We start from the raw sequence: 14,683 nt of genomic DNA, 5'->3' as shown, positions 1-14,683 counted from the left end.
AGATTCTTCTTACACTTCACTGTACATAAATGTAAAGAACTTACTCTCTGCATCTTTCCTATCTGGTGCTTCACTGGGCAGTTTCTTTAGGTAGTCTTTGAGGAGGAGCTCATAACGAGGAATACGCTGCACTGGCTCCAACATGTGATGCTGCAATGTCAAGTTACCACACACATCCTGCTTCTGCATGCCCAGAAACACACACACAAACACACACAGAGAAATACAACTGAGTATTCACCAACGAAAGCGCTTTTAGTACCGTGAACAAAGTTCTAGTGAAAAGTCATGGCACGACAGCTACCTGTAGTAACAATATCTGTTAACAGTCTTAAATAACACTAAGCCAAGCACAAAGCTAACAATCTAGATAACACGAGTCTTTTAAACACCAATTATTTAACAGGTTCACGTCTGTGTAGCTCAAATTTTACCAGCATAGTTACTGAACTATTAGGATATGTTCAAATGTGATCAAATGTGCTGATGATCCTTATATAACTCCATACAATGACACACATCCATACTATGACCCTGACCTGGATATTATGAACCACGCTTTTGAAATGGGTTGACCTCTGGGTCCAGGTGTTAACCAAGTCCATTGCAGGGTCAAAGTTTTTGACGTATTCCCCGTACATCTTCATAAACGGAGCTAACTTCTGTAGGATATCACCTATACGTGGATTTGTGCTCCTGTAAGGCAGACACATACACAAGCTTAACAGAACGTCATTGTTGCTGTACAAAACTCATACTGTAAAGCCATTCTTCTCCATCACACATTTCTCTATCAATGACAATTAATCATATGGGAAAATGTAAATGCCCAAATGGTGGGTTTATATTTTAATTGGTAACTTCTTGTGTTCTGATGTATACTATCTACTAAAACAATTACAGCATGTATTGTTCATTTCATATGTAACGAGCAAAAAAAAGTATGTCATGTCCGAATTAAAGAAATCTCACCACTCTCGTGTAATTCTTGTCTGTAACTCTGGCAGCAGGAACTGATTGTGGAAGCAGTAGATGGAGGAGATGTTTGAGAAGATCCCATTAATCACTTCTGTGGGAATCCCTGCTTCTGTTAACTTAGTACAGAAAACCTATAATATATATATATATGAGAGGGAGAGAGAGAGAGAGAGAGAGAGAGAGAGAGAGAGAGAGAGAGAGAGAGAGAGAGAGAGAGAGAGAGAGAGCAATAATAAAGTTCAGTAATATCTAATTTGGGTTCATTAAGGAATTACAGTAAAAACATTCAAGTGCTGGAGAATCTTCCTGTTGGTTGCTATATTAAAGATGGAAACCATGCCTTTTATATTTCTGCATATATTTCTGATTGAAATATTTTAACCTTCAGCCAAAAAAAGTTTCTATTTTAGATTTGCACCACTTCACCTATTTCACGTTAGCTACAGTATTTGGACACAGAGTACAGTCCAAGTAGCATTTATTTGACTCGTCTTTAAAGTGAATACAGATCCACGAGTCTCTCTAACTAATGGGTTAAGAAGCAAAAAAGACATCTCAAACAGGAAGTTGGAGTTTGAGGCAGTTTGTATGTCTGTGAGAATTACCTGATCTAGCAGGTTGAGTCGTTTGACATAAGCTTCCTCTGTATGGAGGAGTTCTTGTGCGATGTTCAACAGCTTCTGAGATTCTGACTGCAAACCCTGTGAAACAAAACAAGATGGGAATGGTAATATTTCTCTCAGCACGCGAACGTTGCTTACGGACGTTTTCTTGCAGGTCGTTCATTTCTCAAGGGTCTGTAAGAGACCTCTGAGGTATTGAAGAAATCTTCTAAATAAACAAATCTATAAAATAAACAAATCTATAAACCTTGACTCAAGTGCTGAAAATGAAAAGTGATGCATGGTGTGTGTCTGGTTAGACCTTATAGAATATGTTTGTTATATAATGTAATGTGTTAAAAAAGGCTGGCTTTGGATCCTAATTCACGTGAAGGGCTAATTAATGCATCGCAACTGCATCACAAACTATACTAAACTACCAAACTAGTTTACTGTGAACATGAAACAGCAGCAAAGGTCAAAAGAGGCTGCATCCGATAATCTGAACACATGCAGGACTTTCATTTCATTTCACACTTTCTCCACATTCTCATGATCCAAAAACAAGTTTCCCCATCATAGAACACTAATATTCATGAACCACATCATTATTAGATTTTGTGCTTTCAGTGCTACTTGTCCTATAAAAGGTAGAGGGGAGAGAAATAAAAAAAAAGTTTTAAAGCAACATTGGGTTTGAGAAAGACGTTATAAAGTGTAGATCAGGAAATGGGGGATGATGTGTAGAGACAAACTGATTGTAAAGACATGTTTGCAAACAAAACCATGTACTTAACCACATGTAATAATTACAATAGGATTTAATACACCACGGAGGCCAACATGAAACGTGACTACTCATCATTTACGTTCTTCCTTTTCATCTGTTTTCAGTCTATCTATGCTGTAAATGTGTCATGCCATGACAGCTGAATCACTAAAAATGTCACAAGTCGTTATGCATACACAAACACACACACACACACACACACACACACACACACACACAAACACACAAACACGCAAACGCACGCACGCACGCACGCACGCAGGCACGCAGGCACACACACACACACGCACACCTACCTACACACACGAAACCTGGTCAAAAATACTCCTATACTTGTTAGGACATTTGGTCAACTACCAGAATATATAAATATACCCTCAGACACACATACAGAGTTAGGGTGTGTTCTGTGGGTGCATATACTGTACGTGTAGGACATTTTCCAGTTGAGATCAGTATGAAAGAACAGATGCTTCCTGACACACCTGGGTTTAAAAACAACAAAAAAACACATTATACATCTTGCTACTGTTTCTGCTGCTCTATTACAGACCATCAATTTCATTAAATGTGGTCCTCGACCCTGTTTTTCTTAATATAAAGCAAACTTTTTGGCCAAGTGCTTGTACAGTATTATAGAACGAATATCGAGGCTGAAGACGTCTTTGTTCTTGGCTTTCACACCACACCACACCTGTGGTGGCTTGCAGTACTTTGTTCCCCCGAGTTGCACTGCATTTGAGGTAGACTTTAAACGTGTCCGATCACAGCGGCTTTTTCAGTAAAATGCAAATGATTGCCGGAACGAAAGACTGAAGGATAAAAGGAAAGAGATAGACAGCCAGACAAATATATACCGTAGAAAGAGCTGTACCGTAGACAGGTTTTGCCGGTAACCTGTCAGCATTCAAAACAGGAAGACACAATGCAAAACAAAAGACGGCATGAAAAGAATGACACCGATGACTAGAACCACTCCGGAAACTACAGACATACCTTGTTACAAAAGAGAAAGAGAAATTCCATTTCCACTGGTGCTTAAAGACGAAACGGGAAGGAGGAGACGTGCCTGTCTAAGACATACCTTTATTTTTTTCTTCAAGCCTGGTGAAGTCATTGTTCGATATGTGCTCGTATTTAGCATTGCTCTACAGCCTTATTCAATAAGAAAAAGGAAAAAAACTGAGAAACAGAGTGTGGTGTTCCTGTTTGAATGAATGGTTGTTGTTTGTTTTTGTTGTCATGGTAACAGACTTCGGTCTGGACAGTTAATTCTTTTCTGAATCAAAATATATATCGGTAAAGAACATGCGTCGCATGAGGAACAGCTTCCTCTGATCCTCAAGTTCCCCAAGTGCTCAGAGAAAATGGACAAACTATGAGCACACATTCACTTGTACTGTAGCGTCTTATAGTTCCCTCTGATCTGGATCCGTGTTCGTTAGCACTCACCACCATCTGTACCCCAGTTTAATTGTACTGTAGTGAACTGTTTTGTTAGCAACAGAACAACCGAGCCAGTATCCGGTCCCTGACCAATCTTAATACTGATATAAACAAGAACACACAACTGTTAGATAGAAAACATTTTACAGAACTGGATACAGTGGATGTAGAGAAATCTCGACTGTGAAAACGTACGGCTGCACGTGTACTGTACTGATTCATAGAGCCTTACTGCTTTTCTCACTTCAGCAGCCAGTGCTACTTTGCTAGCTGTTGGCTGCGTTTAGTTGGCGTTCTTCTTGTATACAGCACAATGACAACGTTTAATCTTTAAAAAAAATAATCAACAACAATGGTTTTCAAGGCATCTCATCTCCCAGATGACACACAAACACACATACATGCACACAAACACACTCTCCCACAAAATGTAACTTTGAGAGACCGCAAACTTATCAAAACCACACCAGCTACTTCATGAAGGAAGATAAGTAGGAAAAACAGCAGGAAGCTGGCATGTGGTTACTTAAGCTACATGTTGAACATTAAGCCTTGCAATGCCATGCTAATGCCATGCTAATGTTCGTAGTCTCTGACCTGGCGTGTCTTGATTAAACAGTAATACTAGTGATTAGTCGTGTGAGTGTATATGTTCAGGATCTTACTTTGACTTCTTGGTTCTCAGGTTCTTCACTGCTTCCTTCATCCAAGTCGCTATCTTCGTCCTGTGTTGAGTCCCGCTTATTGCTAGTGGTGATGCAGGACACGCTCTCTGTTTCTGTACCTATGCTGTCGTTTCTTTCTTCCTCTTCGATGGGGACCTCGTTTGGAAACGCCTCTCCCTCGGCTCCGCAGGACGGGCTGTCTATTCCGCTGTCGCGATTTGGGACCTTTCCATTCGCTTCTGTCCCATTGTTAACCTGTCCTGCACACGGGCCGCCTATTAAACGTCCGGCATCAGGTCCTGTGTCAATATCGTTGTGATCTATGTCTTCAACTGTGTGCTCTGCATTGTTGTGGGTATCATAGGAATCACTGTGTTTAATGTCTAAATCCCCACTGTGGCACTTTTGGTCAAGTTTATCTTGACTGCCTGCATCGTGGACGCAGTCTATTCGTAAAATGTCCAAAGCAGGCAATTCCATATCCTTTTTAAATGCAATTTCATCCACGGAGGACGTGTTCCCAGAGTCGTTCTCTTCGGACTCAGTAAACTGAGGCTGCTCTGTGATTTCAGGCGCCGGACCCTCCATCCTCAGATGCAACCGGAGGGCGCTTTTGGGTTGGACTCCCAGAATTGGGGCCCTGAAACGAGGGAACAAACATTTATACAAATATTATCTGTTATATTTCTTTTTAGGTGAATGAAACGGTGAGATTGAAAAACAAATAGCAAGACACTTAACCTGCTCAGCTTATTGTATGAATTGTATCTCAGCTGTACATTGCTTTTAACTGATAGGTCTACTAGGCTGCTGTTTGCTCCTGTCTAGCATTATTATAAGATTTTTCCCAAGTTACCTGACCAACCTTCCTCAGGTTTGCATACCAAGATATCATGTTAGAAACAAACTGCTCTAGCTGCATCTTTGAATACGAACTAATAAAACGTTTCGTGGACATCAAGCCACCAAATCGGTCTCAATTCTTCTTACTAACACCTCTGTAGTTAACCTCTGTATCTGTAACTCTACTGATGTGGTATACATTGTTACAGAGGGAACGCAGCATTACATCTTGTAGAAAACCATACTGTAGGTTTCAAAATATTTGCTGGTATTTTTGGTTACCAAACGAGGTCTTTTCCTCCTCTCTGTAATTATACCCTTAATGAGGTACCTTTAGAGTACAACCCTTATCTGTGCAGATACATGAGGTGTCTCTAACTAACATTCAGACTGGTCCTTAAGGTCTAATAATGTGCCTCAAATTGGATTTAAGGTACTAAGTCCTGATATACACAAAGGCTACAAAGAATGGATCATTAAAGATACCACAGCAGAGACAAAAAACAAATAAATAAAACCTAAATGTGGTTTGGTCCATTTATTTCAGAGCATGTAGGTGAATCATTTTAGTCTCAACTGCTTATTCTCGAATCAGACGCTAATTACCGTCTGCGACTTCAGGATTTACACAGGAAGAGCGTACGAGTTATCGACATTTCTGGTAATGCTAATTACATTTACGGTAATTATGGTAGACTTGTTATATACGTGTTATAAGGGACAGTTCCTGCTTGGTTACTCTGCATCTGTTGTTATCACAATCTGGGTTACAATGTCATGGAAGCAGTAGAGCTAGCTAAATACAATGCAGGCTGACATTAGGGGGTGGACGTAATGTTCTTATTTTGTGGGTGATTATACACGTGCTGATTATCAGGAACAAAGTTGTATTTTAAAACCGTGTAAAGTCACAAAAGAGACGATGTTAACCAATTTCTAGATGTACATAACTGCCTTAATAAGCCCAACCTGAAATCGGTGTAAGTTGTAGTTAGGTGTGTTATAAACCAGTTACAGCTGTTGAATGTTGTGCCAATAAAGCACTACGTTTTGATGTAAATGTTGTCAATACTTGTAAAATAAAGAGTACAAAATGGAGAAGGAAGGTAAAAAAACAGAAATTGAGGCAGGATGAGTCATAAGTAACAAACAGTCGCTACTAAACAAAAATTTCTGATGATCTGGAACATATATCTGCACAGACAGCTCAAATTTTACAGCTTGGTAGCTAGAAGATACAGTAATAATCCAATAAACATCACCACAAACATGAAAATGAAGACACAAACATATCCAAACATGTTATCCTTACCTGGAGTTTTCAAACTTCTCAATGAGGAGACACACACTCTTGGTTGGATGTTCTTGCTGCTTGGATGTGCGGGGTTTTGGTTTGGGTGGAGGGATTGGGAGAGGGCGAGACGGCGCTGGAGGGATTTGCTGTTGTCGCTTGACCTGCCGCAAAGCCTGAAGATTTCTGGGCTTAGGGGGCACTTAGAAGAAGAAGATGATGAAGAAAAAAAGAAGTCAGACAAATCTTTGCAGCGTGATGATGGCTCACTTCAATTTACTCAGCATATGACCATGTGACGAAACCTCCATATTGTGAAGTCCATGTCCAGCGATTCTAGATAATCTAATAGCGTTCTACAATACAAGAAAAAGATGCAGACTAGCCGTTCACACAGGCAAACGCTTCCTGCTTTGTGAACAGGAAGCAGAAATCAGCCAGATTGTGGTTGCACAAAAATACATTCACCAGAATGCAAACCCACAATGTTTTATTCGTCCCTCTCAGTATAAACTCTCCCTGCATAAAAGCACAACATGCACAATGTATAAATTTAGTGTACGTTTGTGTAATGTGAGTTTGATACGGTGCATTTGCGAGTCAGACACTTTGTGACTCAGACTTGTGTGCAGATATGTGCAATGTTTCTAAGCTCTGCTCTTCACACTTCCTTCCTCTCGCTCTCTCACTACTACTGAAAAAGACTTCAAACAAACACGTACACACACACACACACATAGAAAGAGCTAGAATGCACAGAAGTGATAAATTCCAAAATGACTCTTTATATTTCTTCTTTAACCTACATGCCAAGACCAGTCTTAATTACGGCAGTCGACAAAAACAAACATCGGCCATGTTAACGTTAAAGCTTCTTCGAGCTTACAGTCGACCCTGACAATTGTTTCGAAATGTTAGCACTTATGCTAGACTACCCTATTATAGAAATCAAAATAAACTAATGTAAACAAGTAGAAGGAAAGACCTAATAAAAAAGGGGGGTACTTCACATCTGACAATGCCCCCTAGTGGGATGCCCTGAGGGTTTCAGGATTATTTAAATACTTACAAAAGACAGAGAAAGCACTTAGCTACACTTAACACTTTAGAACAACTTTAGAACCTATACCAGGTTAAGCAAAGCAATGTGAGTACTGAAATGATGGCAGAAGAAGAAAAAACAAGGAAATGATAAAAAATAAGGAAATAGCAACAGGAAATAGAAATGAAGAAATGCCTGCTTCATGCTTAAGATTTTTTTTAAAATGAATATGTATGCATAAGAAGGTAGGAAGTTACTTTATTACATATTACCATTTAAAAAAAAATACATTTATTTATTTGTCACATACAGCATCATACTGTAGAAATAAGAAAAAAGGTGGATTAAAAAAAAAGAAATCGAATAAATATAGAATACAATAAGAAATAAAAAACGAGTACTTACACCATAGATATAGGATAAAAGGTGTGTTTAAAAAAAGAAAAGAAAATGAAATAAATATGAAATACAATAAGAAAAAAAGGAGTAAGTAGAGAAGCAAATGAAAAGCAATTGAAATAAAGCGGCTTTCGCTGTGCAATGGACAAATAATGATGAACAAAGTGCATGTGTAAATTTGTGCATTAAAAAAAAAATCTAAGCAAATGTTAAATGTGCTGTGCAAAAGAAAAAGAGCAAGATATACTAGTAACTACCACAAAGCTTAGATGTATTAAAATGATTAAAGCTCCTGCACTAATACATTATTAGAGTTGCTCCATTAAAATGTACAGCCATTACTTCACAAGTCTTCACAAGGAATTGAAATTGTGTTATCTGAATTTTAAAAGCCACAATGACACAGTATGTTTCGATAAATACTTTTTTTTCTTCACATTTGACACATTTTTAGAAATAAACGCTGGTGATGTTTTATTCCTAAAATGTCACGGCTCTCATGTGATATAAGTATGTAATGTTAAGGCTGAGCATCGCTGTTTGTAATGTTTTACATTGATGTGTCTATGATTGTTGATGGTGGGAATTTGCGACGTGACGCTTTTTCAGTTCAGTATTTTGTGTAAACCTAACAAGCAGCCTGTATCTACTGCTTTATAAGACACACACACACACACACGCACACACACAAATAAATTGTTTAAATAAATACCCATGTCCTTACAGTGTAGCTGTGATAGTCAGGATAGTTTTCCTGTGTTCTATAAGCTCTATAGGTAACAGGTTTCGATCATTTAGGTTCCCTTAAAGTACACTTAAATAAAATGAGGCCAGACATCCCAGATGTTCCTCCTAAAGTGTCTGTTTTGTAGTTCTGGCCTCAGCCTGGTTCTTGTAAAACATAACACTAAAAATGATTGATTACTGTATAAACCAAAGCCTAACCTGAATAGGAAGCCAGAGCTAAGTGCGGTCTCACACTGAAGCAATTTAAACTGCGTCCCAAACGCTGTGCACTTACACTACGCACTCTACTGTCTAGTGTATGGATTGTGGAAGGGTGGAATCGTCTCAAATGGTACACTGTTTAGTCACGAGAAGTAGAAGCCGGTTCAAAGTCGATGGCAAACGATGCTGAATGCGCGTAATGTGATGCTGCTAGCTTCAGCAGAATAAGGTGTATTTTTAAATCACACAACGTGAGCTAATTTAGAAAACATTCCCAAGATGTCTGGTCCACTGAGGTGTTGTCCAGCGTCAGCACCTGGTAACCCCGCCCCTGTTCCACTGCGTAAACAAAGCTGTGAGGGTTCAGGGTGTGAAGTGTCCAACATTCCACACTTTGCTTTATTCAGTTGAATAAGTGCATCACTCAAAGTTACTCAGAGTGAAGTGCACTTCTTCAGGGTGTACACACTACTCACACTATTTATACTACACAATGGCATAGGATTGCGCACAAGTATGCGGTTCGGGACGCACCTTTAGTTCAACAATGGAAGGGCAGGTTAAGACTAATGGAAAAGGCTAATACTTGCGTGTCTGAAAGCAAGTAAAATCATATACTATACTGTGTGTGCAATATATCATTAAGTGCGAAACCTAACACGTCCACTTTTTTCTGATTGCCTGTTAGATTTGGATATCTTATAGATATAAAACATCGATTAAGGGCAGAGTGAGAAGCATGCTCGAGTTTACATGCTTCTAACACAGCACATTATGTTCATACCACTTAACCAGGACTTGAGCTGTTCTCACTCGAAGCCCTTTACCCACACCTGGATAACCAGGTAATGATCTGCGTGTACCTTGAGGTCTCTGGGATGCTGGCTTGCTCGGTGCAGCTGAAGGATCTTGGCACGACTTCCCAACAAAGTGTTTGTGACATGATCTGGGAAGCGGTGAAGATGTCTTTTTACACACCAAATCCAATGATCCACAGGAATACTGTAAGAGCGAGGAGGAGAGGTCTAGAAAGAGAGAGGGCAAAAAACACAAAACAAATGGTTAAGATTTAACACATACACAGGGCTTCTTTCTTTTAACCGAATACCTGAAACTAAAGATGCTTGACCTTTACCGGATCCTCGATTCGGCAGAATTTACGAAAATTTCTCTCGGTCGATCAGCGTTAAAATGAATCATTGGCTCTGTCTACAGATTAGGTATCAGGGTCTTTCCTAATAAGAGCGATTTATTCCCAAGAAGTCTGAAAATACTCTGTTGAAATCATCACTCTGTTAATGTATATATAAAGTGTGTTATGACAGAGTGAATATAAGCTTAAATTCACTAATAATAAGAATAATTAAGGCATTACTGACTATTTGTTTGAGTCTGCTTCCTAAAGGCTTATATTTAACAGTGCATTGTATTATTCTTCTACAAATTACTACTCACCCCTAATATCCTTCTCACACACACACACACACACACACACACACACACACACACACACACACACAAACATATCTGTCAGTTGTCCTGGATTTTTCAGTGCTCTAGGCCGAGGTATAATCAGCTTTCCTCGTTTTCTCCCCAAGAACGAATCGTTTCACTTCCCAGCCCAGCGCTCCCATCTGCCACAGAATTCCCACTAGCCATACTCTAACGGCAGTGGTGGAAATTTCTCCTTCTAAGTTTTGACTCTACAGATGAGACAAATCCCTGAGGGGTGAGGTGAACAGTCTGAGAGCAAATCTGCCAAGGGCAAATTCATTTCAGCTTCATTTTCCTACAATTGCAGCAAAAATCCATGAAATTTAATGGAAAATAGGACAAGGCCTGGGTCCCACGCGCATCCCGAGCTGTTGTCAGGTCTTAATCCAGTAAATGTTTTCCTGCCTGATATTTCTTTACAAACTCTAACTACATATTGAAGTTTAATTAAACGACTGCTACTTAATATTGCTGTAATCATCAGCATTTAGATATTGTTATCTGTATAACAGTCAAACCTCTTGACCAAACTGTAGACCCTGATTCAAAATAGACCCTGTCTCAAGAAAAAAAAACCCTGGGCTAAATCTGTTTGGCTTGAACAGAGCACAGAAAGGACATTTATCAGGTCACAAGACCTGCTCATTAAATGCTGTTAAACACCGGGCTCTCTATATATCCTTTAATCAGTAAAAGTAGTTCTTAAAACTAGTTAACTTCTTAAAACCATAAATCCGTAGTAATCTTGCCTTTGTTTAAGAAAGAAAAAAGAAAAAGAAAAAAGTAAACAGAATTTTACCTTTTATAGGTGAGTTATTCCACTTAATCCATGATCTTTTTCTAAAACCAGAAATAATCCAATAAAATAGGTGATGATAAGAAAAAGAAAAGAAAAAGAAGTATTATGTTTCCTTTGCTCCTTTGTGTAATCTTTAATTCCAAACCAGTTCACTCTATTTCTCCCTTAACACTCCCACTGAAACTGTCCGTGTGGAGCAGGTGTTTGCGTGTTTGTGAGGTAACTGCACTTCCAGTTCCCTCCCTCTACAAACCTGCTGTTTCGGCAGAACATACACAAACACACACACTCATGCACACGCACACACACACACAAACTCGTGTTGCCAGGTGAGAAAAAGAAAAAAAAAAAACACACTTATGCTGTTACAGTGCACCTGCTGGCCAAAGCCATCTAGAAGAGCACCTGCCAAACTTACTCGACATGCAAGGTGTGTGTGTGTGTGTGTGTGTGTGTGTGTGTGTGTGTGTGTGTGTGTTTGAGATCGAGAGAGAGAGGGAGAGAGAGAAATGTAATGTATCAAAAGCATTTTCAGTCCTATTAAAAGTGCTATACTCTTAATATAAAGACATTATCAGGTTGTTAAGAGTATATTCACTAATCACTGATGCTATCTAATTAATGGTTATTAATGGTTTGGGTATTTAACTACAGTACAAAACAATCTGAAATATTCATCCTATTAATGTCAGACCTCAAATAACCTTCACCCACTTTCCTAACTGATTTCATTCAGCATGCCTGTAGTTGAGATAATAAAGCACTGCCTTCAGCGATCTGATTTATCATCTCCTCTTTTAACACATTGCACAGACATGTTGCCTTCATATATATATATATATATATATATATATATATATATATATATATATATATATATATATATATATATATATATATATATACACATACACTCACACACACACACACACACACACACACACACACACACACACATACACACACATACACACACATACACACACACACACACACACACGCTGCATTATTGCACCCTTGCACCCTATAGAGAAGGAACCTGCTGTCGGTAAGCGAGAAGTGAACTGAAAATGGTATTTCTCACATTCTGTTTCTATGGTTTAATTGCACCATTACGGTCAACTCTGGGAAAGTTACGTGTTTATACGCAGTAGCAGTACTGCAAGTGGTAATATACGACTCCATTACAGACCTTGTCTGGCTTCCTTTGGCGACCACACAGCAGACAAACCATAAATATGACCGAATTACACACAAACAGAGAGAGAGAGAGAGAGAGAGAGAGAGAAGAGACAATGTGCAATTAAACGTCCCTGCAGCTTCTGAAGTAAAGTTATCAGTTATGATCTCTGACTTATACAGGATATAAACTCTACAAGTCTCTTTTTGGTTAATTAATGCAAAAAGGTGGATTTAAAGAAAATGGAAAAACAGAGAAAAATGCATATTAGAAGTATTTCTGATGAAAAGATAGAACACACAGATGCACCGAGTCTTTCTTAAATCAGACCAGAGGGAGACACAGTCTACTTCCCTTCCGCATCTGTCTCTCCCCATCTCTAAATGATTCAGTGTGTGTGTCAGTGACGGAGGAAAAGAGAACAAACAAAGCGTGCAAAAGTAGGCTAAGACTAAAGTCAGGTCATCTAAATCAGGGCTAGTGAATTAGTTCAGATTGTGGGCTGGATTACAAAAACAAAACCAGTAGAGGCATTGAACAGTTTTTTTTCCCCCCACATTTTTCTATATTTTGTATTACTTTTGTAAGTGGAAATTGGTAGAAATAAATTGTGGATCATAGAACACAGATGAAACTAAATGATCGCAACATGCATATGAGATTAATAAAAAGTTGCCAGTTTTCCACCGCAACATAAATAAGGCTCAACTCTTCTGATATTTGGTGTAAAGTTTTATTCACCCAGATGTGCCTCTAGGTGTCGGATGACGTCAAGACACACACCTACAAAGCAATTTTCTCTGACACGACCTTCCTGTGACACGATTACAATCTCACACGCATTCCCAAGGATTGCAACGAGAAAGATTTCCTTTTATTTACACTTAGAAGCCCAAACCCATTTACTTTATCTATAAAGTTTCAGTTTGAGTGATTACTTACTTTATACCAGTTGTTACTCAGAATTGTCACCCACCCAAGAACTCAAGGCTTCCTAGCAGAACATTCCTCAGAGCGTCACACTGCCTCCGCCAGCTTCCCCTCTTCCCAAAGTTCATCCTGGTGCCATCTCTTTCCCGGGTTAGAGATACACATGTAGCCAACATCTACATGATGTAAGAAATTTAAAGTGGCTCATCAGACCATACCACCGTCTTCCATTCCAGCATGGCCCAGTTTTGATGCTCAAATACCCATCGTAGGTGCTTTTGCTGGTGTACAGCATGGCTCCGACAGCACCGTGGCTACACCATTAGCCGCAACCAACAATCTGTGAGGAACTGTGTGTGCTGACAATACTGCATTTCACCTGTAAGTGTTTAGAGGTGTAAATAATAAACTTGAATATCGGTGTACACATAGCTTAGCGACATGCTACTCACAAGTATCTAAGACAGTACGCAGCCTGCTCTATATTTTATCAACTGGAGGAAAAACCTACGATGGATTCAAGTTAAATTTTTTCAAGTCGAATTCAAACTTAACCGGACCTCATTTAGAGGAACCAACAACCACTTCTGCATACTGTATGTGTATATTCACACATACATAGAGCACAACAGGCGTTCTCAAACTCACGCTTCTGTCGTGAGTAGAGTCGATATTCACTGAGTAAGTAGAATATTTCAGAATATTTAAAACACTGCAAATAGAACCTGTAACTAGACACTAACCTAAACTCAAAGTATAACAAGGGTCTAGCTGGTGATCACTCCCATGAAGGCCTTACAGACACAGAGGGAAATATACATATATGCAAATCAATAAATAAATATAAACAAACACAAAACAGGACCTAACACAGAAGGTAAGCAGAGCTACGTAAAATGCGTATCAAGCAGACGGACAGGCAGGCAGAGAGACAGGCAGAGTGACAGGCAGACAGACAGACAGAGAGATAGACAGAGAGACAGACAGATAGGCAGGCAGAGAGACAGGTAGAGAGACAGGCAGACAGACAGGCAGGCAGACAGACAGGCAGGCAGAGAGACAGGGAGGGAGACAGGCAGACAGGCAGAGAGACAGACAGAGAGACAGGCAGATAGGCAGGCACAGAGACAGGCAGACAGACAGACAGATAGGCAGGCACAGAGACAGGCACAGAGACAGGCAGAGAGACAGGCAGAGAGACAGACAAATAGGCAGAGAGACAGACAAATAGGCAGACATGCAAGAAAATACGTAGGCAGGCAGACAGACAGACAGG

The 14,683-nt window shown here is 39.5% G+C and overlaps 1 protein-coding gene across 4 annotated transcripts in view; it reads right to left on the bottom strand.

Annotated features, from left to right (window-relative positions):
- The window catches only part of fgd (faciogenital dysplasia), a 46,089-nt gene that overhangs the window by 7,905 nt on the left and 23,501 nt on the right, over positions 1-14,683 (bottom strand). For 2 of the 4 annotated variants that reach the window (XM_027167282.2, XM_027167283.2), the window contains exons 2-8: positions 9,868-10,029; positions 6,637-6,817; positions 4,482-5,121; positions 1,584-1,679; positions 973-1,109; positions 540-696; positions 45-183 (exon numbers count right to left, since the gene is read on the bottom strand). In XM_027167282.2, coding sequence (XP_027023083.2) covers positions 45-183; positions 540-696; positions 973-1,109; positions 1,584-1,679; positions 4,482-5,121; positions 6,637-6,817; positions 9,868-10,029 — 1,512 coding nt within the window. Of the gene's footprint in view, positions 1-44; positions 184-539; positions 697-972; positions 1,110-1,583; positions 1,680-4,481; positions 5,122-6,636; positions 6,818-6,920; positions 7,062-9,867; positions 10,030-11,297; positions 11,451-14,683 lie in introns of those variants that run through there. The other 2 variants (XM_027167284.2, XM_027167285.2) reach the window with 2 other exon arrangements.

The sequence above is a fragment of the Tachysurus fulvidraco genome, chromosome 14, assembly GCF_022655615.1.
Source record: "Tachysurus fulvidraco isolate hzauxx_2018 chromosome 14, HZAU_PFXX_2.0, whole genome shotgun sequence".
Taxonomy (NCBI): domain Eukaryota; kingdom Metazoa; phylum Chordata; class Actinopteri; order Siluriformes; family Bagridae; genus Tachysurus; species Tachysurus fulvidraco.
The sequence above is the reverse complement of the archived record's forward strand: the minus strand, read 5'-3'. Positions and strand labels throughout refer to the sequence as shown.